General features: G+C 57.8%; 8 protein-coding genes and 2 non-coding genes across 10 annotated transcripts; 4 read left to right on the top strand and 6 right to left on the bottom strand.

Moving 5' to 3' along the window:
* Positions 1-154: 154 nt before the first annotated feature.
* Positions 155-225, bottom strand: BJ171DRAFT_t70. Its single transcript has one exon. It is a non-coding gene; the product is annotated as a tRNA-His (tRNA).
* A 1685-nt stretch (positions 226-1910) lies between these two features.
* BJ171DRAFT_t58 lies at positions 1911-1981 on the top strand. Its single transcript has one exon. It is a non-coding gene; the product is annotated as a tRNA-His (tRNA).
* Positions 1911-2509, top strand: BJ171DRAFT_491339 (uncharacterized protein). The gene has a single exon (XM_053109718.1). It carries the CDS (start codon positions 1976-1978, stop codon positions 2330-2332), a length of 357 nt encoding a protein of 118 aa, XP_052969817.1. The 5' UTR covers positions 1911-1975; the 3' UTR covers positions 2333-2509.
* A 439-nt stretch (positions 2510-2948) lies between these two features.
* BJ171DRAFT_491344 (armadillo-type protein) lies at positions 2949-7767 on the bottom strand. The gene is made up of 15 exons (XM_053109719.1): positions 7633-7767; positions 7404-7502; positions 6970-7137; positions 6538-6675; positions 6183-6308; positions 5927-6070; positions 5640-5810; positions 5354-5524; positions 5006-5155; positions 4700-4870; positions 4471-4602; positions 4171-4374; positions 3853-4068; positions 3549-3743; positions 2949-3333 (listed from the first exon to the last, which is right to left on the bottom strand). The coding sequence occupies exons 1-15, from the start codon at positions 7637-7639 to the stop codon at positions 3005-3007; spliced, it is 2421 nt and encodes an 806-aa protein (XP_052969818.1). The 5' UTR covers positions 7640-7767; the 3' UTR covers positions 2949-3004.
* Positions 7768-8560: 793 nt separating this feature from the next.
* On the top strand, positions 8561-9028 carry BJ171DRAFT_578217 (uncharacterized protein; the record flags this gene model as incomplete). The annotated part of the gene is made up of 1 exon (XM_053113868.1): positions 8561-9028. One exon carries the CDS (start codon positions 8561-8563, stop codon positions 9026-9028), a length of 468 nt encoding a protein of 155 aa, XP_052969819.1.
* Positions 9029-9837: 809 nt separating this feature from the next.
* Positions 9838-11884, bottom strand: BJ171DRAFT_491349 (uncharacterized protein). The gene is made up of 4 exons (XM_053109720.1): positions 10848-11884; positions 10654-10729; positions 10241-10525; positions 9838-10095 (listed from the first exon to the last, which is right to left on the bottom strand). Exons 1-4 carry the CDS (start codon positions 11706-11708, stop codon positions 10073-10075), a joined length of 1245 nt encoding a protein of 414 aa, XP_052969820.1. The 5' UTR covers positions 11709-11884; the 3' UTR covers positions 9838-10072.
* Positions 11885-11927: 43 nt separating this feature from the next.
* BJ171DRAFT_254548 (uncharacterized protein) lies at positions 11928-14765 on the top strand. Its single transcript, XM_053106710.1, has 6 exons — positions 11928-12580; positions 12776-12975; positions 13083-13500; positions 13644-13716; positions 13892-14074; positions 14244-14765. The coding sequence occupies exons 1-6, from the start codon at positions 12146-12148 to the stop codon at positions 14630-14632; spliced, it is 1698 nt and encodes a 565-aa protein (XP_052969821.1). The 5' UTR covers positions 11928-12145; the 3' UTR covers positions 14633-14765.
* Positions 14766-15462: 697 nt separating this feature from the next.
* BJ171DRAFT_254553 (uncharacterized protein) lies at positions 15463-17367 on the bottom strand. Its single transcript, XM_053106711.1, has 2 exons — positions 17258-17367; positions 15463-16980 (listed from the first exon to the last, which is right to left on the bottom strand). Exons 1-2 carry the CDS (start codon positions 17271-17273, stop codon positions 15683-15685), a joined length of 1314 nt encoding a protein of 437 aa, XP_052969822.1. The 5' UTR covers positions 17274-17367; the 3' UTR covers positions 15463-15682.
* Positions 17368-18034: 667 nt separating this feature from the next.
* BJ171DRAFT_438753 (MBOAT, membrane-bound O-acyltransferase family-domain-containing protein) lies at positions 18035-21412 on the bottom strand. The gene is made up of 8 exons (XM_053108008.1): positions 21307-21412; positions 20622-21036; positions 20087-20313; positions 19599-19981; positions 19145-19337; positions 18873-18983; positions 18418-18678; positions 18035-18285 (listed from the first exon to the last, which is right to left on the bottom strand). Exons 1-8 carry the CDS (start codon positions 21325-21327, stop codon positions 18235-18237), a joined length of 1662 nt encoding a protein of 553 aa, XP_052969823.1. The 5' UTR covers positions 21328-21412; the 3' UTR covers positions 18035-18234.
* Positions 21413-23358: 1946 nt separating this feature from the next.
* Positions 23359-24249, bottom strand: BJ171DRAFT_472071 (uncharacterized protein; the record flags this gene model as incomplete). Its single annotated transcript, XM_053108638.1, has 1 exon — positions 23359-24249. The coding sequence occupies one exon, from the start codon at positions 24247-24249 to the stop codon at positions 23359-23361; it is 891 nt and encodes a 296-aa protein (XP_052969824.1).
* Between the last annotated feature and the right edge of the window lie 2087 nt (positions 24250-26336).

Here is a 26336-nt window from a genome sequence, read left to right on the forward strand (position 1 = left end):
ACACGAGCGGAACCATTCGGCCCGCCACGAATGCCGACAATGGGAGAGCGGCACGACACCGACCAAACCAGCCAACCCACTGGCCAAACCACTGACCAAGCAGGCGGCGATGAAAAACCCAGGCAGGAGCTCAAACGAAAAACAAAAATAACAATGCCATGACCTGGAATCGAACCAGGGTCGGTGCGGCCACAACGCAATGTACTACCACTATACTATCATGGCTTGTTGGATATCTTTCCTTATTTGGACACACCGCACCATCCTATATAACCACAGCATACCTCTGTGGTCACGTGGTCTCACATGGCCGTCGCCGTGGTTTTGCGATTTGCTTGAGCCCGCGGCAGCCATGCCAGCCGCTGGTTCTTGGCCTCGATCTCATTTTCGAGTCTCGGGCCCACAGATACAGGCCCTCTGTCGCTCTTTTATTAAGCCAAACGCTCCGACAACCAAACCAGCAACCACAACCAAACCAGCAACCACTATCAAGGTCGCGGATCGAGTGGCCGTCGCTGCGACGGCCATAGACACCTCGAGCACCCTTGTCACCCACGAAACAGGCCCTTTGGGTGATCACCCCTTCCTCCATTCTCGAGAAGGCCAGAAGAAACGAGCTCAGCGATCAGGCCTTTATCCCGATCGACTTCAAGGATATCACCTTTTCAAACAACGGGCCTCCCTCGCCGATGCCAGGGCTGTCGGGAAGAGCGTCTGCGCCACCGACATGCGCAAGAAGCAGAGTCCCCAACAGCAGCTTCAGCACATCCAGAGTGAGCTTCTCAAGAAAGCTCAGAAGATTAACGAAGAACTCGCCAAGCTGGACCTCAGCAAACCCGAGGAAGTTGCTAGAATCAAGGCCCTGACCCAGAGCGCCACCGAGTGCATGCAGACGCTCGCCTCCGAGCTGGAGCTGGGCGTTCCGAGATGGCCCGGGACGCATGCTCCAGCTCGGAGGCGAGCGTCTGCATGCACTCGGTGGCGCTCTGGGTCAGGGCCTTGATTCTAGCAGCTTCCTCGGGCTTGCTGAGGTCCAGCTTGGCGAGTTCTTCGTTAATCTTCTGAGCTTTCTTGAGAAGCTCACTCTGGATGTGCTGAAGCTGCTGTTGGGGACTCTGCTTCTTGCGCATGTCGGTGGCGCAGACGCTCTTCCCGACAGCCCTGGCATCGGCGAGGGAGGCCCGTTGTTCGAAAAGCTTCCATCCGGCTTCGTCATGGCGGGTCATCAGGCCCCAGAATACGAGGATGGAAAAATGCTTCCCGCATTCTTCCACCTTGGTGGCGGCGTCCGGGCTCATCAGCATGTTCTTGCAGACGACCGAGTGCTGGGCGTCGTCGATACGCCAGGCGGGGGGCTTGCTCCCTCTGCAACGGGAGCATTGAACTTGGTCTGCCTTCAGAGCGAAGACAAACCTAAAGCGGCGGTAGGTGATGTCTTTGAAATCGACCGGGATGAAGTCCTGGTCGGTGAGAGTGTTGTTCTTGGCCTTCTCGAGGATCGAGAGGGCCCACTTCTTTTCTTCAACCACGTCGGGCGGGTTGGGAAAGATTGCCGAATCTGCATAGAGCTCTTCGATAATTTCTTCGACGGTCTTCTTGCGACCGACGTGCAGCTGGATGGGCTCACCATCCCTGCGGTGCTTTTTGGTGGGTGCTGATTCGGTGGCCTCGGTGATATTGGCGCTACTGACCTGATGGCCGTTGCTTCCTAGGCTGCGATTTTCGTCCGGTTGGCCTGGTTCTTGGGCAGCAGGGCTGCCCGAGGTGTCTATGGCCATCTCGTTGATGGCCGTTTGGGTCGGGGGCATGTGGAGGGGGTCGTTGGTTGAGAGTGTTGAGCGGTTTGTTAATAAAAGAGCGACGAAGAGCCTGTGCCTGTGGATCCAAAAGTTGAGATCAAGGTCAAGCTCGCCATGATAGTATAGTGGTAGTACATTGCGTTGTGGCCGCACCGACCCTGGTTCGATTCCAGGTCATGGCATTGTTATTTTTTGTTTTTCGTTTGAGCTCCTGCCTGGGTTTTTCATCGCCGCCTGCTTGGTCAGTGGTTTGGCCACTGGTTTGGCTGGTTTGGTCGGTGTCGTGCCGCTCTCCCATTGTCGGCATGCGTGGCGGGCCGAATGGTTCCGCTCGTGTCCAGTTGTTCCCCAGATATTGTTGGTGCGACTCTGAATGCACCATGCAACTCTTCGCCGCCTCAACACACCTCGCCTTGGCATTAGACATCTCTGTCTGTCTTTGCTGCAACAGCCCAAATCCTGGCTGCGATCCACGACACTGCAGCCGAAACACATCTGTATCAGTTTCCTTTCCGATGATTCGATTTCATTGACGATACTGAGCCAACCCTCTCCCTCCCGAGACCGGGTCAATAGATTCTTTGCTACGAGAGCTCCTGAATATAGTCGGTCCAGAAAGAAACGGGACAGATCCCATTTCTGGCTTCAGATGTCTGAACCCCGCTGACTGACTGTAGGCCCCAGCGGGCAGGCCGTGAGATTGTTTCCCGTCCTGGTTGGCAATCTCTTTGTTTTGTTGGTTTGGGAAGCACAGTCTTGAATACACTCGGTCGATCTCCTGTGGCGATGATCGACTGGCATACCGAGATCATGTTCCTGGCTGCATTGATGTCTCGATCCCACAGCGTATGGCAGCTTGCACAGCTCCGGACAAAGTGTGGTTTCTCGATATCAAGATACTCGGGTGACTCGAGTCGCTTGGCTTCCCGACAATGTGAGCACACCTGGGATGTGTTGAACTCGTTCACCGAGCACACATGGATCTTGGAGACGGATTGGTCTGGTGATCGTCTCTGGTGATGGTGGAATTGCTCAAAGTACTTGGCGAACCTGAGTCTCCGTGGACTGGAAGCATATCCCTTCCCTTTCTTCCAGGATGCATTCCCAAAGGCAATCACCACTTCGGTCTCCTTGGACATACTTGCTTGGCCATGAATGCGATGAGTGGGTGTGTATTCAAGTTCCAGAAAAACACACTGCCCTGGTTAAAAACGGGGGTTTTCCATTTCATTTTGGAACTCCTGGATAAGAGCGGTGATTGCCGCGCGCAACTGCAGATTCACGTTGGGCTCAACGGTCGCAGGCTGGGTGACGGACATGTCGGTAGTCGATGTGCTCCAGCTCTTTCGGCGACTTCCTAGAGATGCACTGGCGATTCCGGTTGCTACAGGAAGGGGTGTACCAAGTCGTGCAGGGCCGCTATCATCGTTGTCCACCGGCTTCTCTGCCACCGCATCCAGCGATGCCTCGAGTTTCTCTTGAACTGCTTTCAAGATAGGAAGGAGGTCGTCCTTGGCCCGACGCGCAAAGTCACCTTTACATCGATCCATCCATCAACGCAACTGATTAGCTGAGGCGACAGCGCAGCGTGCCCGTCATGCCATTTGGCTGCTTAAATGCCTTGATGCTGGCGACTCGATGCATCGCAGTAGCTGTGCCAACACCTCCCGCATCCACAAATATCAGTGCGGTGAGGCCGTAGAATCGCGCACTTTCATCCTGCATCTCCCATTATCAAAATCGACCTACCGTTGGCAAGGAGAGCCCTACAGAATGTGGCAGTGTTGATTTTGACCTCGGCAGAGTATACCGGCGGAGGAGGGGCAGTCACAGACGCCCGTGGGGTTTCCTCGTCGTGAATCAGACCGCTCTTGAGAATGTTCTGGGTCATGGGCAGAAGCGAGGAGTGATACTGCACCACGATCGACAGGGCGGGCGGATATGCTGGATTGTTGCGCGAACGGGTACGTCAGCATGCATATGGTTCCGATGCGGCTGTGGGTCTGGTGGAATCGCGATCCAATTCACCAACGGCCACGGCTACGATACTCACCGTCGCATAGGAGAATCATGGCCACCAACCCCTCATTCTGGACGATGTGATAAACTTGAGTCTCAAGCGGGAGGGCGTCGAAATGGACATGCCGCTCCTCGTCGTCGAGGCTATCGATGGTGGACTCGACTTTTTTGGTGAGGAGGGCTCCAGTGATAATCTGGATCAGCGGCGGGATGCAATTGGCATCGACGACGCACTTCATCAGGGCCAGAGCTGTCAACAGAAATCCATTGGGGTGTAACGGAGCCTATAAGAAGCCGGTCCTCCTGCAGCATCGTCGAATTTGGCGGCGCTGAGTGGATGCACTGTACTCACCGTTCTCGGTGTGAATGGCCCTAATGATGTTGCCAATCATGCGCCCGCCTTCGTTTCGGATGCCAGACTCGCTGTCGTTGGTGGATCGCCAAATCAGGCTAATGACCTGTCGGAACGGCGCCTTTGGTGGAACGCTGGTGATGGTCCTAAGCGACTGTCCAAGCAAGGGGTCCGAGCCCGTCAGGACCCTGATAATGTTGGCATCTATTTCGAGGAGGAAACTTAGCGTCAGTGACGCCGCAGTTTCTTGTGCGGTGGTACCCATGCTCAGGTGGAGCAAAGCTGACGGCCATTACTCACTGTTGCCAGACGAACACAGGTTCTTGAGAATGCCGACACAGCCGTACTGAACTGGCTTCAAGTCATCTAGCTCCAAGAGGCTGGTGGTGGCCGCGATTGTTCCAAGGGAGCCCATGATGGGGCGGTTGTCCACTGGAGAATCGATAATATCGGTCAGCAACGGTTGGAAGGACCCTCACCGATGTCTCTACTCTGCCTCATGGCTTTGCATGGAGATGGCGCGACTTACCAGCAATCGATAGGTTCTTGAGCGCACCGACCACGGCATGCAGAACCTTGACACAGGACTTGGTTGTCTCCTTGACGCCCTCTTTCTTGAGTCTCGAGCCCTCGAGATACAAAAGCTCAATCAGGGCCGAGCACACATCGTACTTTTGAACCAAGATGGCGCAGGTCAAATCTGAACGACAGCGCATGCGATTCGAGTTGGAGATTCAAATCAAAGACGTTAAACCCCAAACCTAGAGCTTATCGGGTCAGAGTATATATGCTCGGAGTGCTGCCACTTTCTCCTGTTGTCGCCACGCATCCCTACCGCTGCGAGCGAGATTCCCGATGCACAAGGCACCAGACATCCGAATCTCATCGTCTTCATCGGCATTGTTTTTGTCGAATCCAAGTTTGAGCCACTGCTTCAGTCGCCCAATAATATCGGGGTGCTGCGGAAGCTCCGTCATGTTGGCATCTGCGGTCAACAAAGCTGTCAGTACCATCTACCCAGCGCCCATCAAGGAGTTGCGGGAGCAGCCTAATGCCATGGAATCCACTAGCAATCGCTGCTTTGTTACAGAATCTGGCAGTCGGTCTGTCGGCTTGTATCGATGCGACCATTCCATGGCTCTTCCACAACCCTCCTGCTGGCTGCCCTACTCGTCGTTCTTACCATTCATCGTGACGAGGGTTACAACTCGGGATACGGCTTTGCGGATCTCCTCGTAGTTAATAGCCTCATCTTTGTCCTGTTCGCTTTCGGCGCGCTTCGTGGAAGGATGATCGACAAAGTCAAGCAGGTAGCCGAGGCAGTTTTTGGCGAGAATGTATCTTTGAGCGTCGTCTGCCACCGCCCGAAAAAGGAAGGCCATTAGTCCCATGTGAGGTACTGGGAATGCTGGTGGCACGGTGGCATGGTGACCCTTGCCGGTGATCATCGCACGTTCATGCCAACTTGCCTTTTTCCCCAATCGCCTCTAGAATGGTTGTCAGGGTCTCGAGAACTTCCAGAGCCTCTTCGTAAGCTTCGGTGCTGACAGATGGGTCAATGCTTATGGCGTGCTGTTGCTTGAGCACTTTGAATATCAACAGCAAATCATCGCCCTTGATCAACTCTGCAACGCCTTCGTCTACAAATCAAGGCGAGATGAGCGAGCGATTCTCGGTCAACACCATTATATATGTAGCGATTTTCCCATGACTTGGATTGCCGATCCTTGCGCAAATCTGGGCTGACGACACCTACCTGTCTCGGCAAGGTTGTGAATGATCCGAAGGCTTTGGATCTTGAGATGAGCATAGCCTCCGTCCGAGTCGCTCGTGGCGCGCTTGAGAATTTCGATGAGCTTTCCGAGTCCATTGGCTCGAAGAATCTGCACCTGGACAGGCTCTGTGGCCATCAAACGCGCCATTTCCGTCAGTGCAGGAAGACCACCCGCCTCCCAAGAATCTTTCAGCAAATCTCGTGCGTTTTGAGGCAAATCCAGCAGTCATCCTATTACCGTGGTCCATGCTCGTGTTCCAAAGCGCGCCGCATGCAACAGTGACGAGATGTGGGTCGGAGGAGCCCAGAGACTCTACGATGCAGGGGATACCGTCGGTGGCGGCAATCGCATCGCGGTTTGATTCTGAGACAGACAAACTCAGTCGTGTTAGATACCAGCTTTCCACTCAACAGTTTTCCACTCAATAGCAAAGCCGACCACATCCCATCTTGCTATGCCTGTACGCCGTGCCCTATCACGATGGATGCGACAGGCACTGCGCGGCAGCGGTCCAGAAAGCAACGGCACGGGGCAATGCCCGGTGATTGACCCCTGCGCCCAAGACTTGACCATAAGACACGATCGCACTCACCGTTGTCAAAGCAAAGGTTGCCAAAGGCCCTGAATGTCTGGACGGTAAGGCCGTCAAAACCATGGCGGGTGCTCAGCTGGCTAGCAGCGACAAGAGCCGGGATGAGTCCTGCCTTGGCCAGCACTGGGCGGGCGGCGTCTGTGATATCCGCCGCGGGGATCAAAGACAGAGCAGGAAAGGGCGTTTCGCCGATGCAGACACGATTGTGAGATCAGCAATACCTAGAGTCGGCCCCACCAACACCCAACCCGCGAAAACACGGCTGTTGATCAAGGCCGTGAGAGCAACGGGATCGAGAAGGCTGGCAGCAGAGTCATGTCTCTCCGGCGTGCATATCGGAGCTGGTCGATCCGGACCGATCGACGACCTGGTGGAGGGAGATGATCACCGCCATCCGTGGCTCTTCTTTGCGGTGACCAGAGTTAACCGCACCTGTTTTGGCTGCCTCGGCCACCGTTTTTGAGATGATTGTGGCGAGCTCGCGGTGTGCTGTCAGGAGGTCAGGGCTTCCGCTGGCCACAGCGCGAGGCAACTCCTCCAATATCCTCAGAAACAACGAGATCAGGTCGGCGTTACTGGCGAGCTCCTGTCTCGACTCATCTGGAATCAAAGGACGATAGATCAGCCGTCAGCCGCCAGCCGGAGTCGCCGAGTCGCCCAAATGGTGTAAACAACAAGTAAATGGTGTGAAGCAAGGTAGCATGGTGTGACTCGGAAGTAACAGATCCACCAGCGCCATTGCCCTATAATCACTATCGATGAAAAGACAGCCACAAAGGAAAGCAGCAGTGTGCGAGCAAGCATCTCCAACGCGCAAATCAGGGGCAGCATCCGGGCGTGGGTATCGACAGGGCGGCTGGACGCACCGCTGTCGGGCAGAGACTGCTCCAGCAGCGTCTGCAGCGCATGAAGATCGGCCACAGCAAGGTTCTTCTGAGCAGCCCAGAGGCGAATTCTGTCGTGGTCTGAGAAGCAAGGCAAAGTTGCCGTTTGCACCGGCGAGTGTTAGGATACGTGGCAAGACAGATGCAGCCCCCGCGGATCTCCAGACGGCCCGATCGCCCACAACAAGATGGCTGGGCAGCGAAGACCCACCAAGCATCTCGGGTTCGTGTTGAGATGGCTTCGTCTGCGGTTGTTGTCGATCGGCGTGGGCAGGCGACTGAGGAAGATCGGCTGGGTGAGCGAGCGAGCGAGTGGGCGGCACTCTTGGGCCGAACTCGGCAAACCCTGGCCCCACGTGCACTCCTGGGCCTCGTCGTCCCCATTCTCTCCACATCGCCATGCTGGCTTTTGCCAGTCCGACAACCCGGGCAAGGAAAAGAGTCGGTGCCATCGATGCTCCCAATGCACTCGGTGCCGCTGGTACGGTTGACGGCGCTGGGCTCGCCGCCATGGTCGCCGGGGGTGGTTGGCCCAGTCCGCAAGGCACTGACATTCCTGCAAGGCCCTTGCTGGGTTGCTCATCCGCCGTCGGACTCTCTCCCCCCCAATCTGGCATCGCAGTCCATCGGCGGCTCTGTCTACATCACTCTGGATCTCTGCCCATCACCCCCCCCCACCACCACCACTACCACCACCATCGGCTTGCTTCCGCCCCTTTGAATCCTGCTCGCTCGTCCGATGCTGACAGGCCCCGCGTCCTCTGCCCAGCGCATCTATCGTCTTCGTCGCTTCTCGGCAAACGCTCCTGTCTCACCAACATCAGTCCACCTGAATACCCTGCTCCTCACTTCTGGTTCCGGCTCCGAGCGATTCAGCCCCCAATTCGTCTGGCTGTTGGGCCATGGTCCTCCCCGCTCTGCCCGACGACCTTTGGGAGACGATCCATCTGCTCGCCTTGAACCCGCTTCTGCCCTGTGTCTGTCGAGACCTGGCCATCTTGCTGCATACGCACCTCATCGCCGCCAAGTTCCTGCTTCGGGCTCGTGGAAGAAATCGATGTCTATCCGCCAGAGTTTTAATGCCGCCTCTTCCATTTCGCCAAAACATCGACTGCCGCACGCTACTGCTTTTGCTGCAGATGGGCGCCGATCCGTCGGCCGACTCGTTTTGCGCTCTCCGTCTTGCGGTGGCTCGGGACTGGATCGACTGTGCGGCGCTCATTCTGGAACAGTTCCACCCCGATAGTGTCGGGAACGGCCGATTGCTGGCCGTCGCGGCACAGAGTGGCTCCCTTGCAATGGTTCAGCTGCTTATCCAGCGCGGTGCCGATCCTCGGGCCAACAGCTGCATTGCCGTTCGGCTCGCGGCGTCCGAGGGATATCTGGACATTGTGCAGTTCTTGGTCGGCATCGTCGGTCCTGAGGCGGCGCTGGCTCGCAGCGAATACGCACTCAAGCACGCCACCACCAACGGCCACTGGTCAGTCGTCGAGTATCTTGTCGGTCTCAAGGATCTTCTTCGTCGATCAGCATGCGAATGCTCCCCGCCGACCGAGGCCGTACGCCCGACCATCGATGAGACACTTGAGCTCGGGCGCTTGTCATAGTGCCGCTCGTTACAGTGCCGCTCGCCATACTACCGCTCACCAACTCGCTGGCTGTTTGGTGTCCGCCCACCAAGCCAGAGGGGCATTTATTTAACGGCGGCCAATCCGGGGTCGCTCATAGGGCTGTCGTCGCAACACTACTGTATCAAGCGATGATCCGATATAGTCAATCGACCCCACTCGACTGAATACCTTCGAGACTCAGGTTTCCCAACTGGACTCGCCTGCTCGAGACGGCACAGCGAACTCTCTCCATCAGCATACTCGCCCCGGCGGATCCCACCCGAACGAAGCCATGTTATCCGGACCAAGACCTCTGTCCCTTGATCATATTGGATTACGGGGCAATGCCGTTGGCCAAATTCTCAATTGACCACTCTCGCACCCATGGACCCATCATTTTCTTGAGAGGGCAGTCTGTGATCAGGTATTATAGTTTGCCCAATGAAAAACGGGACACTCTTGATTTTGACCATCGATCAAATATTTGGTTACCCAATACCATCGCGCTGGGCATGACCATTCCGTGATGCGGTGCCACTGTCATCCATAGCCTGAGAAACGTTGCCTCCATACTCAGTGTGTCCAGGAGCACCATTCACCGTTGGTACTCCGAGACAGATCGATTGTGGAGACCGGAGAGCGACGGGAGGTCTTCACTCGGATGTGATTTGCTGAATTGCATGTGGCTCAGTTGAACACAAGCCATCACATCCTGCACCAACCTATGGGCTAGTGTCCTATTTTTCCCCTGAATACAGTGTATGATGCTGCTTGGTTCCATGAGGATTGAGTACTCGCCAACATCGATCCATCTCACAGCGCGTATCCGACGGCAGATGCTCGTTGTTGCCGCCAAAGCCCACTTGTAGCCCCAAGATGATCACCATCACCGATGGAAATTCAAGTTCAGTATGCTATATATCCGTTCGATCAACGCTCTCCATTGACTCTGGGCATTTCTCGTGGCGCGGACTCGCGGGATTCTCATCCCACGATACATCGCAATAGCACATTGATGTGTCCGTGGAGCTTCTGCCCACGTTATTTGACACCGATGATGTATGCTGAGGACAGCCGAAAGAGCGAGAGGGTTACGAACCGAAGACATCAACTTCAGACGGAGGACTATACCCTATTCTCTATTCTCCCACACACCCAGCCCTGCAACAGCGACGCTTTCCCCTTGCACCTGGCTGCTCAGCCACTCACCGTTCCATGATTCCATTTGTTGCAATTGACCTGCCACCTGGCGATACTCGTAGAGGCCGTCTCCGGTGTTGCTAAGATCCGAGCTATCCTGGTCATCGGCGTCGCTGTCCTCCCTCTCAACCTCATCTTCCATCTCGTCTTCAGCGCTCTCGACTTCGCGTTGCTCGGCACCCTTGGCGATCCAGACGTGGGTTGATGAGAAACCTGCCTCCTCCATGGCATCCCTGATCTCAGGAATGGTGTAGGCCCTGAAGGTGTACGAGTAAGCCCGCTTCATCCAGGAGCCTGGAGCATGGCCGGCAGGGCGCGGTGCCCGACAGGGTCATGCGGAGAGTTAGTCCGCTGTGAGAGTTTCCAAGCACGCACTTCCAAACATAGGCTGAGGCCGAGTCATGTCCAGATGAACAACCTACCGTCGGGAAAGCGAAAGTGCAAATGGAGCTGGGCAATGTTGGTCATGATGTCGTATGGCTCCTGCTCAAAGTAGTACTGCGGCCATCGATGATCGTGGTCAGATCCCCGCGAGGATAGATATCTGCGGTCGGTGGAGGCACCCGGGGCCCTGTCTATCCATCGGCAGAGCTCGGCACCCTGAGCAATACTCAACTGTAAAGTTGCGGAATCGTCTCTTGAATAGCCGGCCGCCAACGCTGGTCATTCTACTGCCACCAAAGAGATCGACGACGAGAATTCCGCCGCGCTTGAGCGCCTCGTGGCTGGAGGTCAGGTATTTCATCAGCTGGGTGCGCTTGTGGAAATAGTTGACTCCGTAGTTCAGCCCCGCGATGATATCGACCCGAGGTAGCTTGAGGGTTTGTCGTTCGGTACATACGTCTCCGACGACGACCCTGACTCGGCTGGACTCGGGTCCCTCCGATAGCACCACCGATCGAGCATACTCGATCACGGCCGGATCCAGATCGACACCGAAGGCCAGCCTCGAGACCGACCCTCGGCACCATTCTTTGCACAGGATCGCCGTGCCACAAAAGTCCTCGCGCAGCGACGTTGGAATGCCAACGCCGAGGTCGTCAAATCCATCGGCACCGCCATCACTGTTTTCGGAATCGGAATTGGAATCGGGATCGGAGTTGGCATCGGTGGAGGGAGAAAGCTTGGCCCACTTTTTCATCTTGGCGTAGAAGCTGAGCAGATTCTCGACTTCCTCCCTTGGATTCTGTACGGCTTCGTGGTAGCATAGATTGCGATCGAGCGACTTTGCCATGGCGACATTGCCTTCAGCGAGCCACCGGGTCAGCCGCTCGCGGTCTTGGGCTTCGAGAAGATCAACGGTGATGCGGTTCCCGGGCGAGGATGGCCCTTGCCCCTGTCGGCTAGGCGCTGGGGTCTTCTTTTTGCCATGGCTGGATGCTGTGGGCTGGGCTTGATCTTTGAGCCATCGTGAGCGGCCTGCGGGCGGCTCTTGTTCGTCGTGATGCCGGGATTTGTTTTTGTGTTTGCCGCCCATTGGGGAGCTTGGGCTCTATTGGGAGGGCCTTGGGCGATCTTGGGCTGGCCCTGGATGCTGCCGTCCGAGACAGTCGGGTCTCGGTTGGATGATCTCGGGCTGGACAGCAGAGTGAGGGCTGCAGTCTCGGCCCGCTGAAGACCTGTGTCTCGTGGCACCCGATCGATCTGGGAGGACGGTCAGGCGGCGGGGGCTCATGCCCATCGGCGGGACCGCCATCCTGCATATTTTCCGAACGTCGTCTCGGGCAGCTTTTGCACCCTCTGCCTCGCTTCTTGTCGCCCGCACCGTCGACAAGCTGTGTTGTCTGCATCGACGTTTTGTGCTGCGGATACCGCCCGTCTGCGCGATCGGCTCTGACGTTATCGCCTGCGTTCTCTCACGCCGGACTCCACCCAGCTTCTCGAATCCCACGACACGCGGACCAACAAAGCCTCATGGGCCAGCAGCTCTCCCGGATCTTCGATCGCGGCTCGCAGAGAAACGCAGCCGCTCCCCCACCGCCTTCGTCGCTGCAGGCGCTGGTCGAGGCATCGGGCCTGTACTTTGGGCCGTACTTTGTCACCAGCCCGCCCGCACAAGCGAATGCCCCCAATAACCCGCTGGATGCCCTTGCCAGCGGGTTGGCGTCGCTGACGACCGAGAACGCCCCAAATCGCAACCCACTCGCGGGAACCGGCGTCGTCAACCAAGCCGACATGCTGTGGGCCGAAATCTGGGGCGCTTTGAACACGCGCAGCGACGGCTCGGCGTCGGCATCGGCTCCTCCCGCGCAGGGCTTGGCCGAACCTCAGGCACAGGCGCCGGGGCCGCCTCAGCCTATGCAAACGATGGACGATCTCATGGCGAGGCTCGGAAATGTCTATCGAAATGTAGGGGGTGGTGTTCCGAGCCGCTGGGCGACAAGCATATGAAAGGGGGGGGTGTTGTCGGAGGCGACTGCGCGAGCTGCTATCGTGTGAGCACCGATGGGCAGAAGCCATGGATGCATTGGCGCTGGATTTGTAGCGACGGATAACAGCGTTGAAACTGACTCTTCGTGGGATGTGCGCGTGGATATCCCGCAGCCAGCCAACATCCATCAAATCACGACGCTGCAGTCCAAGGTGCATATCAAGAAGAGCACCATCCGCCTTGTGCGGGTCGATCCCGAGGGATACTTTAATCTCGAGTTTTCCTTTGATGCAGCCGTGGCGGTCAAGGCCACGATCCATTGGATGGCCGAGGAGGTGATTGCAATGAAGGTGCCAGGGCAGAGGAGCATCACGTATGTTGCAGTCCATGACGCCTTTGCAGGTCTGCTGCTCCGCCTTAAAACTGCTCGAGGCACATCGGCGATCGTGCTCAAGTCTTTGTCTCGGCGATATCCAACAGATTCAAGCCCTTGGCAGACCGTGGCAAGGACGTTCTGACGACATACTCGTACCCGGCAAAGCTGGCGCAGACCTTCCAGCAGCCCGGCGAGCGTTTCTATCCCAAGAACTACAGCAAGGACCTGTGGTACTCAGGATCGGACGAACCCGAGCTCAACATGCCTGCGGCAACGCCAGAGGACCCACAGAAGCTTGCCGAGGTCCCGCAGCTTCCCAGCATCCCTCCCGCGGCCGAAGACTCGAAAAAGGCCGCCAAAGTCGAAACCCCGATCAACTTTTTCCCGCTTGTGATTGTGCTGGAGGCGGTCGAGAGTACCTACGGCGTCCAGGCAGCTGGCATGAACTCGGAGATCACCTACGCTACGCTGATTGAGAAAAGCGACGCCTTTGAGGTCAAGGTCATGAAGCAAAAGGCATTGGTAATTAGCTGACGCGCGCTTGGGCACTAGCTGGCTAAATGGATGGGTGTTGCATTGTCGATATGCGGCCGGTAACATGGGCAGTGAACATCCAAGCGATCTAGCCGTCTCTACTGCATGCTGACCAAATGAATCGCTCACAGATCGACGGCGTGTACTACATTCTACAAGATATCTATGGCTTCACGGAAGGAGGCAAGGACGAACTGACGAAAGGTAGAGGAAGTTGTGCGTGTCCAATATCCATGCTCTATGCGAGCTCGGACCGATAGCCTTCTTCCCACGGGTGCAGAGCCAGGCGCCCAGTATCCGTACGATCCTCACCCAAATGGTTTACTTACTCCACGCCTTTGCTGGTGGTGTCTTGATTACGGACTGCTCTTCGCTACAGAGGACCTACAGTCGCAGCGAGAATGCGTCATCTGCATGTCGGAGCCCAAGGACACTACCGTCTTGCCATGTCGCCACCTGTGCTTGTGCCACGAGTGTGCCGACGTCCTTCGTCTGCAGGGCCGCGGAACCACGGCCGAAGCAAGACGCCAGGGGGCCCCAAGGTGTCCAATCTGTCGCCAGGGTGGGTCTCTCTGGAGTGGCTCTGGGGCAGTCTTGTATTTGGGCATCGGGAGAGTCTCTTCTATGACTTTGGGTCGGTCAGGCTGTCGCTGCCTCTGCCCGCTTGATCGCTCTCGTCTCACGCCCTCGCTTACGACACTTGGCCATGCGGGCGCACATGCCGACAACAGTCTTCCATTCGCTGCTGCAAGTCACTCTTCCCAAGCCCTTTGCATCTGAGGCGACTCGTCGTGATGCAGCATCGATCAAGAGCAGACATTCGCTCATAATGGCAACTGTGAGCCGACTCAACCTGGAGACGGACGCTGCAGCAATGGGGGCACGCGACGCGAGCCAGATATCTCTATCGCAGCAGCCATATGATCTGGAGCGAGGATTGCCGTTGGGATCGGGAGACTCGGCCACAGAAGCCCCAAGTACCGTTATGAGACAGGGCTCGAACATCGGAAGCTCCAATCACTCCGAGTCAGCACGCATGGCTCGTGCGCGAGTATACAGTGCCGGGGCTGCTTCTTCGGCTACAGGCGCGGGTGCCCCAGGAGGCGGATCTCCTTTCTGAGTTGGCCGAAGGAGGCCGTAGGGTTTACGATGCACGATTGTGTCTGGGAAACGAACAGGTGAGGGTGGAAGAGGACGGAGCGAGTGGTGAGCGTTTATCGCGTAGTAGAATATAGATTCCAGGGGTTTGAAGCAGTCACCAGGACGGAAACAGCTCGTGTAAGTGCTTGGGTGCGTTTATTGGTGAATAAATCCTCGGTACTGATGGCGAGATCGACTCATCTCTTTCTGCATCATGAAAAGGCAGGGATGTGACTCTCAAGCAAGATTCAGACACACGACGACACTGTCCTATATTGAGAGCACAATCTCGATCAAAAGTGGAGCAGGTTCATCAACGCATGCTGTGGGCTTGAGGGAGCAGATACGAGGGGAGCAATAACGAAGTGGGGAGCGAGGTCATGTTCGTCCACACCGCCCATTGTGCGCGCCAGACGATGTTGAGAGTGGCTTGAGGCCATGCATGTAAGCCTGCTCAAGTATACAGATTGGCGATGCTTGTTTCTCTGAAAGCATCCAGTCGCTCCAGTAGCTTTGTCCAGACTCCCCGATGGCCCGACCCCTTTGTCTACAGGATCTGTCCAGCCTTCATCGATTCTACAGTGCTTCATGCTTGTGCTGCTGTTGGTACCGATGTTGATCTGGGGAGATCCAAGGGCTGGCACATGCTCCAGGTTGCATCAGAGGTGTGCTATTGAGGTCGGGCTCTCCAGCCGTCCAGCCAACTCCGAGAGATGAGCCAACTTGGTGGACTGGGACCATGGCGCATGTAGCCGAATCTGAGCTGATCGCACGCATGCACTCGAACACCCTGAGAGAATGGGATGGAGGAGGAGGAAGAGGAGGTGACGCTGATTCGGCGGCACGGACATGTGGGCGAAAGGTACACACGGTCGAGTGGGGCAGAGTTGATTTGCCCAGGGTCTGAGGAGGAGCACTGCAGGTCCGTGAAGGGTTGTCGTCTTCGATACTGAAGGAAGGTGGTGGTGGGAAGCCCGGAAGGAAAGGGGCACTGGCCAGGGCCTCAGGCGATGACGTTCGCAGATTCGCATCAGACCGGTCCAAGGGGAGCCATTTCAATTGGTTCGGATGGGCCGAGAGACGAGACGTTGCCTGTTGCAGGTATAGATGGCTTGGGAGACCTTCGACTGAGACTCAAGAAGAAGGGCTTTGTCTGGGTCGAGCCGAGGGACTGTCGCGAGCGCTTTCTTGGCTGGCCTGGGCTGTGTTCCTGGAGCAGCTCGGCCAGGCGTTTCATGGCCTTGATGCACCCTTGATCGGAGGCGAGGCGGTACCAAGCCAGGGCCTGGTCCAGGTCGGGAGATAGGCCGAGACCGGCTTCGAGGCACTCGGCAAGGGCTTCCTGTGCATAGCTATGTCCGCGCTCAGCGGCAATGCGCAAATGGCGGACGGCGAGGGTTGGATCGTGGCCTTCGGGTGGAAAGTCGCGCAGATAGAGCAAGCCCAGCTCGTAGTGGGCGTCGGCATGTCCGGCCAGGGCCGCCATGGTAAAGTGCTCTGCGGCCACATGCAGATCCCGCGGGATCGACTTGCCGTCCTTGTAGCAGAGCCCGATGCGGTATCTGGACTCGGCCTCCGAAACGGATGCGCTCTTGCGGAACCAATCAAGCGACTGCAGCTGCGTCAGATCGAGGCCTCTCTTGGCGAGCAGGGCGACGGCGTACTTGACGATGGCGGTGCGGCTGCCGAGCAGGGCTGCCTTGCGGTACCATTCCAGAGACAGGGCAGCATTGGGAGCCGTACCCAGACCGAGCTCGTAGCAGCGGGCCAGGTTGGTCATGGACAGAGCCGAGCCGTTGAGGGCGGCGGTGGAGTACCAGTAGAGGGCGCGAGGCAGATCGGGAAGGGTGCCGAGGCCATCCTCGAAGCACTCGCCCAGGGTGGCCTGGGCCTCGACGTGGTTGTGCTGGGCAGCCTTGGTGAGCCAGTGGAAGGCCTCGTCAAAGTTGCGATGGATGCCGTGGCCCTTCATGTAGCACATTGCCAGCTTGTACTGAGCCTCGACGTTGCCCATCTCGGCCGAGTGCTCAAAGAGGCGAAAGGTCCGCCGATACGACTGGGACAGCATGCGCTTGAGATAGGCGAACGGACTGGCCTGGGGCGAGAGCGTGGGCTCGGTTGGGCTCGAGCAGAGAGTGGACGACAGCGTCTCGGAGAGCGTCGAGGAGCTGACTTGGGAGAGCTCGGGCTCGTTCTCATATTCGTCCAGGTCGCTGGTGTCATGATAGGGATCCTGAGCACGGAGGAGCGGGAGGGCTTCGTCTAGCGATACCAGACTATCGCAGGAGATTTGCTGGCCGCAGAGCCACGGGCTATTGGGATAGGGATCTGTCCAAGACGAGGCGAGAGGACGAGAGGACGGGAGGAACCGATATCCGGGCGATGGGGCGGGAAGGCCAGAGTTAGAGAGCGGTAGAACGAGCAGAACGAGCAGAACGAGCAGAACGAAGAGACAGAGGGCGGAGGAAAGGCAAAAGGATGCAGACGCAGGACATCGACAGCCAAACAGGGAGCAAAATGATGGCCGGAGAGCGCCGAGACACCCATCACAGCGTTCCGAGACCACCCAGGACAGATTCGCCAAGGGCAGGGCTCGCAGGGATACCTAATCGATTGTCCATGTCCAGTGTGCATGCCTTGATCGGTGCAGGAGAGGGCGGTGATGGGGATGGTGATGATGATAGTGATGGTGATGGTGATGGTAGTGGCGAGGAGGAGGGTCGCAGCTGGAGTTGTGCGATGGCTCAAAGTCAAACTGGTTGGAGCGATGGCTCAAGGGAAGATGGGGACCAGGCCAAGGCGAGGAAGCGATGCTGTTGGATGGCGAGCCGACCGACAGAAACTCGAGACCAGGGCCGATGCGACGGAGGGAGGGCAGACCAAGCCAAGGGCGACAGGATCCAGCGCCGGCTCAGCAGAAGCAGCGCGGCGGTCGTGGAATAAGGATGGGACGGCGACAGGATGTGTGGGGCGGCAAAGGGCGCTGTGAAGGGAGGGCCGGACGAGAGGGACGGTCAGTCGAAAGGGCCGTGGCACGGCACCGACAACGGTCGCCGCGCACAGGTGGTGTTTGGCAGGGCCGGTACGACGCATACAGCGTTGCCAAAATCACTCCCATGGCCAAACACGGCACCTCCGATTTCCGCATCGCTGGCAGCAATGGATGAGCACTGGACAAACAGCTGTACTTCAGCCTGACACGGCGACGGCGATTCAAGCGACTTGATAACCAGGTGTGCTCACATTGCCGGGAAGCCAAGCGACTCGAGAAGGCCGAGAATCTTGACATCGATACACCATGGAGCTGTCCAGGTGGCCGAGTGCATGTATCCCACTCCCACATCGAGTGGATGCATCACACTCCCACGCGCTGGACACACTCATCAGGAACATGTCTGTATTGAATCCCGAACACAGTGGCCTTGGGCCTCAGACACAGGGCGTCCCGCTTCGATATCTGTGGGTGCTGTAGAAGAGAAAGGAAAGGAAACCAAAGAAATCTATGACTGCGAGGAAAGGATGGACGGCGCGCTGTCCAGAAGGAATGGTCGGTGCAGAGCTCCGCCGCGTCTTGCGCATCTTCTAGTTGAGGAAATGCTCACGGGCATAAAGGACGGCGAGCAGAGGAGGACCCTGGCGAGCAAGAGCGAGGAGATGGATAGTTAGCGAGGAGTGTTTGCGCACATTACTCTGCCGGGCGATACAGGCAACGGGATGCTGTCGGAGTGCAGGCCCATCATCAGCGAATACAGTCAGCTCGCTCACCAGGAACATTCCGATCCAAAAAATGATGTTGCCGAGTGTGCGGTTCTGCTTGATGATCGGCTGGCGACCAAGCCAGATAAGTGGCAGCTGGAACATTTGCATCAGGAAGAGATATAGCCGCAGCCGACGGCCGACGACAGCAAACACCAGCTCGTGGATGCACGAGCTCAAAAAGAACACGAGGTAGGTGGCGTTGGTCTTGCTGATCTTGAAGGACTGGATGCTCTCAAAGTAGACATGACGCAGGAGGAATTCGTGGACCTGTAGGGTGTTGGTGGGAGAGGCGGAGGTGAAACCAGCTATGAGTGGACGAGCGACAGGCACCGACTCGGGCCAAAAATGCGAACGGGGTCTCTAGGTGGATCATGCGGCATCTGCAACAGCATCGGCGCTCGTGTCGACACCAGCACCGACAACAGCATCTGCTACAACATCGACACGGCCGGCGTGCTTACAGGGCGATTCCAGCGTCTTGCAAACTCATCGAAACTGGCCGAGTTCCACCAATCATCATAGAACCGACGATCGGCAAAGCGCGTCAACTCGGCAAAGCCATTGCAAATACACTGCATTTGGACGAGGCGGAGGACAGAAAGTACGATGTGTTTAGTGTGGGGATGGCGGCAGTGGGCACTTGGGCATCTTACTGGGGATCAGCTATTCTACAACAGTGCCGCTGCGGCAGCATGGAGCAGCATTAAAGCAGCCACCGCCGATCTTGGCTTACCTCAAAGATGATGAAGAACACCAGGATGTAGCACACCATAAACGGCATCAGCAGCCCAGCAAAGGTATCGAGATAAGAGAGGGTCTTCATGGTGTAAAGAACAGGGTAGATGTAGTGGTCGACGATGAACAGAATGAGGCCAAAGGTACCGAGGGTAGCGCAAATCTTTTCAAAGACATAGATGAAGCGGATCCTGGAGGCGATTGAGGCAGAGACCGCCATGGCGAGTCAACGATGGAAGGATGGACAGGCGGATCGTTAGACAGCGTTGCCCGATCACTCGACATCCAGACAGTTAGCACTGCTGTGTGACAAGGTGTTGCGCCGATATGAGGCTTTGGTGATGCAGTCTGCGGGCCATGCGTCCATGCGACTGGCAACGCTGCAGATCCTGCAGAACAGACACCGACACGCGAGCGGTGCTTGAGCTACCAGACCAGGACGGCGAACTTACTCGGAGGTACGAGGGTACTCAAGCTCGTAGACAAGTGTGGGAATAGCCATGTAGTCGATAAAGTTCATCAGGTTGATGTTCTTGGGGAAATCGTGGGCGGGCTTGTGGAGTTCAGTATAGAGGCCGTAGATCTCGAAATGGATCTCGTCCAGCCGGGCCTTGATGGCATCAGGGGTTGCGTTGGGGGCCGTGGCTGCAGGCTTTTCGTCGCCGGTTTCGTCGTGGTCACCACTGCGCTTCTGGATTCCAACGAGGATGTCGCGCTCGTTCTGGAGCTTCTTGACGTGTCGGGATTTGTCAAAGAGCTCGAGGTTGGTGGAGATGTACGAGTGCTGCTTCATGAGCATTGCAGTGGCGTGGAGCACAAAAAAGCCGGACTGGACCTGTTTGCATGGGACAAGCATGGTCAGCCAGGCCAATGAAGGTAGCAGGAGGGAGAGGTTCTGTTTGGGTGAGGGCCAATCTGTCCAGATGCAGCATCGACTTACCCAGGGCCAGTCCTTGTAGAAAACATAGCCGATACACGAAAAGTACCAGAGGGTCTGCCAGCTGTGTTGGACCGTCAGGGCCAGGAACCGGGGGATGATCCCCCAGACAACCAGCTTCATGATGACCACGACCATAGCACACGAGCAGATCAGGGCCAGGTCGGCAAGAGCCAGGCTGATGCCGTCTCGGGACACAAGGTGGATAAGATCGAGGCGGATGGGGGCCGCTGTGATTCAGAGGGAAGACAAGAGTCAGAGGGAAGGCAAGAGTCAGATCCGGCAAAGACAAGGTCCAATTCAGCGAAGGCAGAGGCAAGGGGGCTGGATTGGACTGTGCTGCTGCACTGGCGTGATCATATCGATGCGATGAATGTGTTGCTGTTGCTGATGCATGTGGTGCTGCTGGATCCGCATCAGGTACACCCGCAGCCCATTGGGGCTTGCATACGCATTGGCAGGCTGTAGCAGTTGCCAGCGAGCCGCTGAATCACGGCCCCGGTCTGGCAAGCATCGATTGGTGGCAACAAGCCCGTACCTCCTTTTGACCAGTTGGTGTAGATGGTGATGAGGACATAGAAGACCATAAAGATCCAAAAGAGCACAAAGAAGCCACGCATCGGATTGTCCTCCCGCTCAAGGTTGCTGTAGTCGAGCTGCGAAGGGCGAGCCCGGAACGAGTTTTTGCGGCCTCGTCTGCGAGTCGAGCCCGAGGGTGTCTGTGTCGGGGTGGCGCTGGTCGCGGCAGCGGAGACGGGAGGAAAGAGGTGCTGGGGAGCCGAGCGGGCCACTGGCGAGCGGACGGGGCCGTTGGAGGCCTCGTCGTCCGTCGAGACGATGTCGGAGACCGAGTCGTTGCCATCATGTGCGATACGGTCGCCCAGGAACCGGGGGCCAGGGCCGGCTGAGGCAGAGGCTTGCTTCTGGAGAACCTTTGTGAGGAGCTCGTCGCCCTGGGAGTGGCGAAGATATGAGCAGGCGAATACAAGGTATGGGTCAGATGACAGCAAGTGCATCGAAGAGCAGGAGTGTATATCAGGGGGGGGTAGCTCAGGTATTCCTATCAGAGAATGGCGATACGTCGACGCAGAGGCGCGAAGACGAGTCCGATTCATGGGATAGAAGATACCAACAACCAGGGGGGGGGCCGGCTACTGAGCTGGCATGAACAAAGAGGGAAGAGCCAGGAGACGAGAAGATAGGTGACAGAGGCATCGACTCACCTTCTTTGGAGATGAGGACATTGGTCAGGATGGGATATCAGTTGCAGGACAGAGACAAGGATGAGGTGCTGGATGTGGGGGCAAGCGAAGGCAGGGCTGGCGATGGAGGCAAAGGCAAGGCGGGATGGAACGAAGGGCGGGATGGATCGAGTGGATGGCGGATCGAATGGCGGATCGAATGAGCGAGCTGGATGGAGCCAGGACAAGCCACCGCACTCGAGCCGGCGGATCGATCCGGTGGACAGGGCACTCGAACCACACACACACACACACACACACACACACACACACACACAGCCCAGACGGCCTTGTCCGCCTCGCCACCGGGCCCGATCAGGCGGCCCCGCGTCTGCCCCCTCCGCCTGCCACCCGCGCACGCTTGCGACGCGGTCACGCTCTGCTGTCCAGCCGCCGAGACAGAGCTGCAGCCCCCACCCGCCCCGCACACGCCTCCCGCGCACCCTGTCGCCAACAAGGGCGCTGGGCGGCACGTCCTCCGCCCAGGGCACACGCCGCCCCTGCCCGCTGCCATTGGTCCGTCTGTGTGCGACCATGAGGCTGCCGCAGCCACCGCCGCCTGGCTCCGACCGCGTCAGTGTCCCCCCCGCCATCGTGACCGCGCCGGTAACCGCGCCTGATGGCCCCCTGTGGCGACACTGGTCCGACCCTGGTCCGACATGGGCGTTGGCTCAACCACGCGCGCGTTGCGCATGGGCAGTGGTCTGGTGCGGAGCCACAACGCTCCCATGCTGGCGACACCATGGCCGCCATGGCAGATCCCGTCCAGGAGAAGGACAAGAGCGGCGAAGCGAAGGAGGGGAGGGGAGTCCTGCAATGTCGCCCCGCGCTGGCCCTTTGTCGAGGCAAAAATGTGCATGGCATTGCGGGCTTGGCATGGGCCTGCCTGGTCATGATGGCTCGCTGGCTGTCCCGATTTGTGCGCGGAGGAGCCTTGATCGGCTCAGGTGGGCGGCGGCCATTTGCGCGGTATGGACGGACGGGAAGTGCAAGGGCCTCGACTCACCACAGCAGGACCCGATACGACGACTCCACACGACCCAGCGGGACACCACTACACAATCCAGCGGGATGCACCCGTCGACCATCGCACGATGCGTCGAGATGACGAGCCTGCTGCACCAGACGGACGGACGGACGGACGGACGGACGGACCGCATGGCCAGAACCGGTCCCGTGCCAGGATGGCAATGTTGCGCCAACGTGCTGGTCGGCCTCAAAGTTTTTCTGTGTGCATCACGCTGGGGCGCCGCACTCGCACACAATTCGGTCTGGGCATGCCTCTGTCTTTTTTTGGGGGGAGGAACCCAACGTGTGCGGACTGCGGTGGCGGCGGCGACGGCGACGACATGGGTGCGTTGGGTTGTGTCTGGAGAAGGAGGGTGGGACATGCCCGAATCCATGGCAGGCGGGTTCCAAATCCGCCACCGTGTGCGACAGCCGTGGGAAGTAACATTTCTCGACTTCTGGGGGACAAGAAAAACACAGACGCATTGCTTCGCAGTTGGATTTTGTGTATTCACGGATACAGCCCGACATCCACGAAGAGAGCAGCACAAAGGTCCACTTTTCTTCCGGAGATGGGGGCACAACAACAGACGGGCGAGAGGGATGGGATATAGACAGGCGACGCCGATAGAAAGATGCTGATTGCAGAGATCAATGTGAATAGATTTTGTGTGTGGATATCGTGTATTGGACCAAGCCAAGCAAGTGGATTGGATGGAGGGAGCGATGGGGAAACGGGGCGGGAGAAGGATATATAGACATTTCATAAATAGCGAATGAGTGCGAGAGATGGGTCTTGACAAACAAAGTAAATACAGAGCAAGCGTGAGGGAGAATATGGACCGAGTGAGAGAGAGGGCAAAGCGAGAGGCAAGCGAGCAAGTAAACTATATACTGAAGGACAAGACCGTGTCGCAGCGACACAGCCAGCAAGGAGAACATATATGGAATCATCATAAAACAGAGAGGGGGGGGGAATACATATAGTGGTGGGGGAAGGACGAGAGTTGCGGTCGGCGGACTCGATTAGATGGCGTTGAATGGGCAGTAGAGCATGTTCAGACGCATCTGGAGGCTCGGTGGAAGAGCATAGTAGTAGTGCGACGGGTGATACGCAGCAACAGACTCGGGCACGCAGACGGGCTCGGGTTGCGGCTGCGGTTGCGGCTGTGGCTGCGGTTGTTGCTGGAGGTAGCAGCGCGGAGTCTCGCTGAGGCGTCGGACAGCCTCCTCGAGCGACTTGAGCCAGTTGGCGTAGACATCGTCCGAGACGTTGAGGTCAAAGTTGATGGTGTTGAGAAACACACTCTTCATGAGAGCACAGTCGGAGCGCGAGATGCGCGAGACGGTCGACCACGATGCCGTGGTGAAGGAGTGATCGTTGAGGAAGGCATCGGCAATGATCAGAGCGGTAAGCCACAGGGCCATCAGCCCGCCGTGTTGGGTAAAGATCTGCGAGGTCTCGGGCGAGGGCGCGCGGTAGATTGCACGCTTGAATCGCTCGAGATAGAACAGCGACAGAATCACGGTCTCGGTCGAGGAGTTGGTGGAGGTCAGGACGTTTTCGGCAAAGGCGTGGAACTTGACGGAAGACTCGGAGCTGACCTTACGGCCCGAGATAATGTAGGTGGCCATGGGGACGACAAAGTCGGCACCGAGGCTGTTGGATGAAGAAGCGGCGGTAGCAGCCGCAGTAGTCGTAGTCGTCATCGTCGTCGACGTCAGCAATGAGTCCGATGCCAGCACCGGTTGTGCAAGATCCAACTGCGAGGGTAAGACGTAGTCGGGGTGCGAGGTCATCGAAGTTGCCGAGTAGTCCGAATACACCGACAGTCCACATGTGTCGTCGTAGACCGACGAGTTGATGTGAACGGGGACAGACAGGGCGTTGAGGAGGGTGGAGGGAACAAATGCCATTCTTGAAGAGGAAGCAGCAGCAGCAGCAGCAGCGGCGGCGGCAGCGGCGGCGGTAGAAGTAGTTGGGATCGACAGCGTCGACAGCGTCAGCGGCCGATCGGCAGGCGGCAGAGCGATTGGGTTTAAATGCAAGGCTTGATAATCCAGTGCGGACTGCCAGGCAAACCCTGAGTCGGGATGGGAGGCAGGATCCCAGGTAGCGGAGGAGCCGGGAGCGGTGTTGGAATGGTCAAAGGAGGACCACAGGGCTTTATATGCGGCGGTATCCAATAGATAGTCTGGGGCGTGTGTCGGATGACCGAACTGACCCCCGCTTTGATCGGAGTGATGGTTGTTGAGAGCAGACGAGGCAGCGAGTGCAGCCAGGACCAGAGCAGTAGCCATAAACGGGAAAAATAAGAGGGGGCACTGGCAGCGACAGCGAGGGAGGAGCGGCAAAGCACGATCGGTCCGGGGACGGTGATGCTTTCGCAGGTCGGAGGGAGCGCTTTCGGAGGGACGGGGCGAGGACGGAACTTGTCGTTCGCTGGGTGGACGGGCTGGATATCGGGAGCAAATGCGCTGTGCCGAGAGGCGAGCGAGTCGCGACCGTATTTATGAAAGCACCGAGAGCCATTGGGTAGAGCAACGCAGAGCCAGGGCCTTTCTCGGTGCTGGCTCAAGGACTGAAGGGCAGCCCGGCGGCCGTCGACAAGGGATCAACAAAATAGCGTTATTGGTTCTGCCCCCATGTGCGTGGTCCCGCAACGTTGGCTTGAGCGTTCTGGGCAAGGCCCGGCGCCGGACGCGAGACGACAAAGGAAAGTAAAGCTTACCGGCTGACGCTTCTTCTTGGGTCCACGTCGAAATCTTGTGTACCAACGTTTTTTCCCGCGCAACAGCCCTGCGCGGAGGGGGGGACAGACAAGCGCCGGGGCGACAGCCAGTGGCTGTCCCACGACAGGGCAGGCTGGAGAGGGGAGAAGAAGAGAAAAAAGCTTATTCGGGCAGCGGAGGGGGAGTCTGTCTGACCCCAGCCAATCCCCGCTTGTCCGGCAGGACAAGAGACCGCTCCGGACACAGCACCACTGCCGCGCACAGACCCACACAGTGCTTTCTCGTTTATCGCATTTGTTTGTGCCGGCGAGGACAGGCAAGGGGACGGCAGCGGAAGCAGCACGCTGTCCGCCAGACGCAGACTGTGGGATGTGCCGCTGGCTCGCGTCCCATGACACGCCGCCGCCTTCCGTGCGGCTGCCAAACTGGGCAGGCGAGAGCGCACAGGGCGCGAGCGGCAAGGCCGGCGCTGGGCGGGCGGTGCTGTCGCCCGACACTGGATCACACCAATGCAAATTTGCCCCTGTTGTTGTTGCTGTTGACTGTGGAGATGCTGCTGTTGGTGTTGGTGTTGGTGTTGGTGTTGTGTTGGTGTTGGTGTTGTGTTGGTGTTGGTGCTGCTGTTGGTGTTGGTGTTGGTGTTGGTGTTGTGTTGGTGTTGGTGTTGTGTTGGTGTTGGTGTTGCTGTTGGTGTTGCTGTTGGTGTTGCTGTTGCTGTTGATGTTGCTGAGGGAGCACTGCGGCGACGACCGCGGCTGGAGCAGACGCCCGCGTGGACCCGGTGGAGTGCCGGCAAGGAACGGGCCAATGTTGGCGCGTTGCGATTCAGGGCAGCCGAAGCGCCAGGATGCTTCTCTTGTCGAGGATTTGCCGCGCGTCTGCGGATGCGGCGATTGTGTGGTGCGGCTGCTGCTGTTGGGGGGCAGATGTGGTTGTCGCTGGTGGTCTGTGCTGATAGGGGCTTGATCGGTCTTGCTTCTGGCTTGATCGGCCTTGCTTCTGGCTTGATCGGTCTTGCTGCGGACTGCTTCCGGCTGTGGCGGCGTCGCTGTGTGGCCAGAGGCGATCGCCACTCCCGCGTGTGCGGGTGATGCTTCTCTTGTTCGGCGGGTGTTTCTGCTGTGGGGGGGATGCTGTGATTGCCTCTGTTGTCGTCCACAGACGGCTGGGATCGGTGCGCCTGCGACGGCATTTGCCGTGCACACAAGGCCGCCCGTGCGGATGATTGCCTTGGCCCGCCACGCCGGTCTTGTCCCGGCTCTGTGTATCCC

Source organism: Polychytrium aggregatum (assembly GCF_025602895.1).
Source record: "Polychytrium aggregatum strain JEL109 chromosome Unknown BJ171scaffold_6, whole genome shotgun sequence".
NCBI lineage: Eukaryota > Fungi > Chytridiomycota > Chytridiomycetes > Polychytriales > Polychytrium > Polychytrium aggregatum.

Bases quoted from the DNA above. Each gene is read 5' to 3' on its own strand.
- BJ171DRAFT_491339 (XM_053109718.1), top strand. From the start codon at position 1,976: ATGGCATTGTTATTTTTTGTTTTTCGTTTGAGCTCCTGCCTGGGTTTT.
- BJ171DRAFT_491344 (XM_053109719.1), bottom strand. The intron at 7,138-7,403 runs GTGCGTCCAGCC...CTTTGATTCCAG, and splicing joins GCAGTCTCTGCCCGACAGCG to ATGAGTCGAGACAGGAGCTC. The intron at 3,334-3,548 runs GTAGGTCGATTT...ATCGATGTAAAG, and splicing joins TAGGGCTCTCCTTGCCAACG to GTGACTTTGCGCGTCGGGCC.
- BJ171DRAFT_491349 (XM_053109720.1), bottom strand. From the start codon at position 11,708: ATGGGCGGCAAACACAAAAACAAATCCCGGCATCACGACGAACAAGAG. The intron at 10,526-10,653 runs GTAGGTTGTTCA...GCCATGCTCCAG, and splicing joins GCACTTTCGCTTTCCCGACG to GCTCCTGGATGAAGCGGGCT. The intron at 10,096-10,240 runs GTGAGTGGCTGA...GGCTGTCCTCAG, and splicing joins ACAAATGGAATCATGGAACG to CATACATCATCGGTGTCAAA.
- BJ171DRAFT_254548 (XM_053106710.1), top strand. From the start codon at position 12,146: ATGGGCCAGCAGCTCTCCCGGATCTTCGATCGCGGCTCGCAGAGAAAC. The intron at 13,501-13,643 runs GTAATTAGCTGA...AATCGCTCACAG, and splicing joins TCATGAAGCAAAAGGCATTG to ATCGACGGCGTGTACTACAT. The intron at 14,075-14,243 runs GTGGGTCTCTCT...TGCCGACAACAG, and splicing joins GTGTCCAATCTGTCGCCAGG to TCTTCCATTCGCTGCTGCAA.
- BJ171DRAFT_438753 (XM_053108008.1), bottom strand. From the start codon at position 21,327: ATGTCCTCATCTCCAAAGAAG. The intron at 21,037-21,306 runs GTGAGTCGATGC...CGCCACTCCCAG, and splicing joins TGTCCTCATCTCCAAAGAAG to GGCGACGAGCTCCTCACAAA. The intron at 19,982-20,086 runs GTAAGTCGATGC...CCATGCAAACAG, and splicing joins TCTACAAGGACTGGCCCTGG to GTCCAGTCCGGCTTTTTTGT.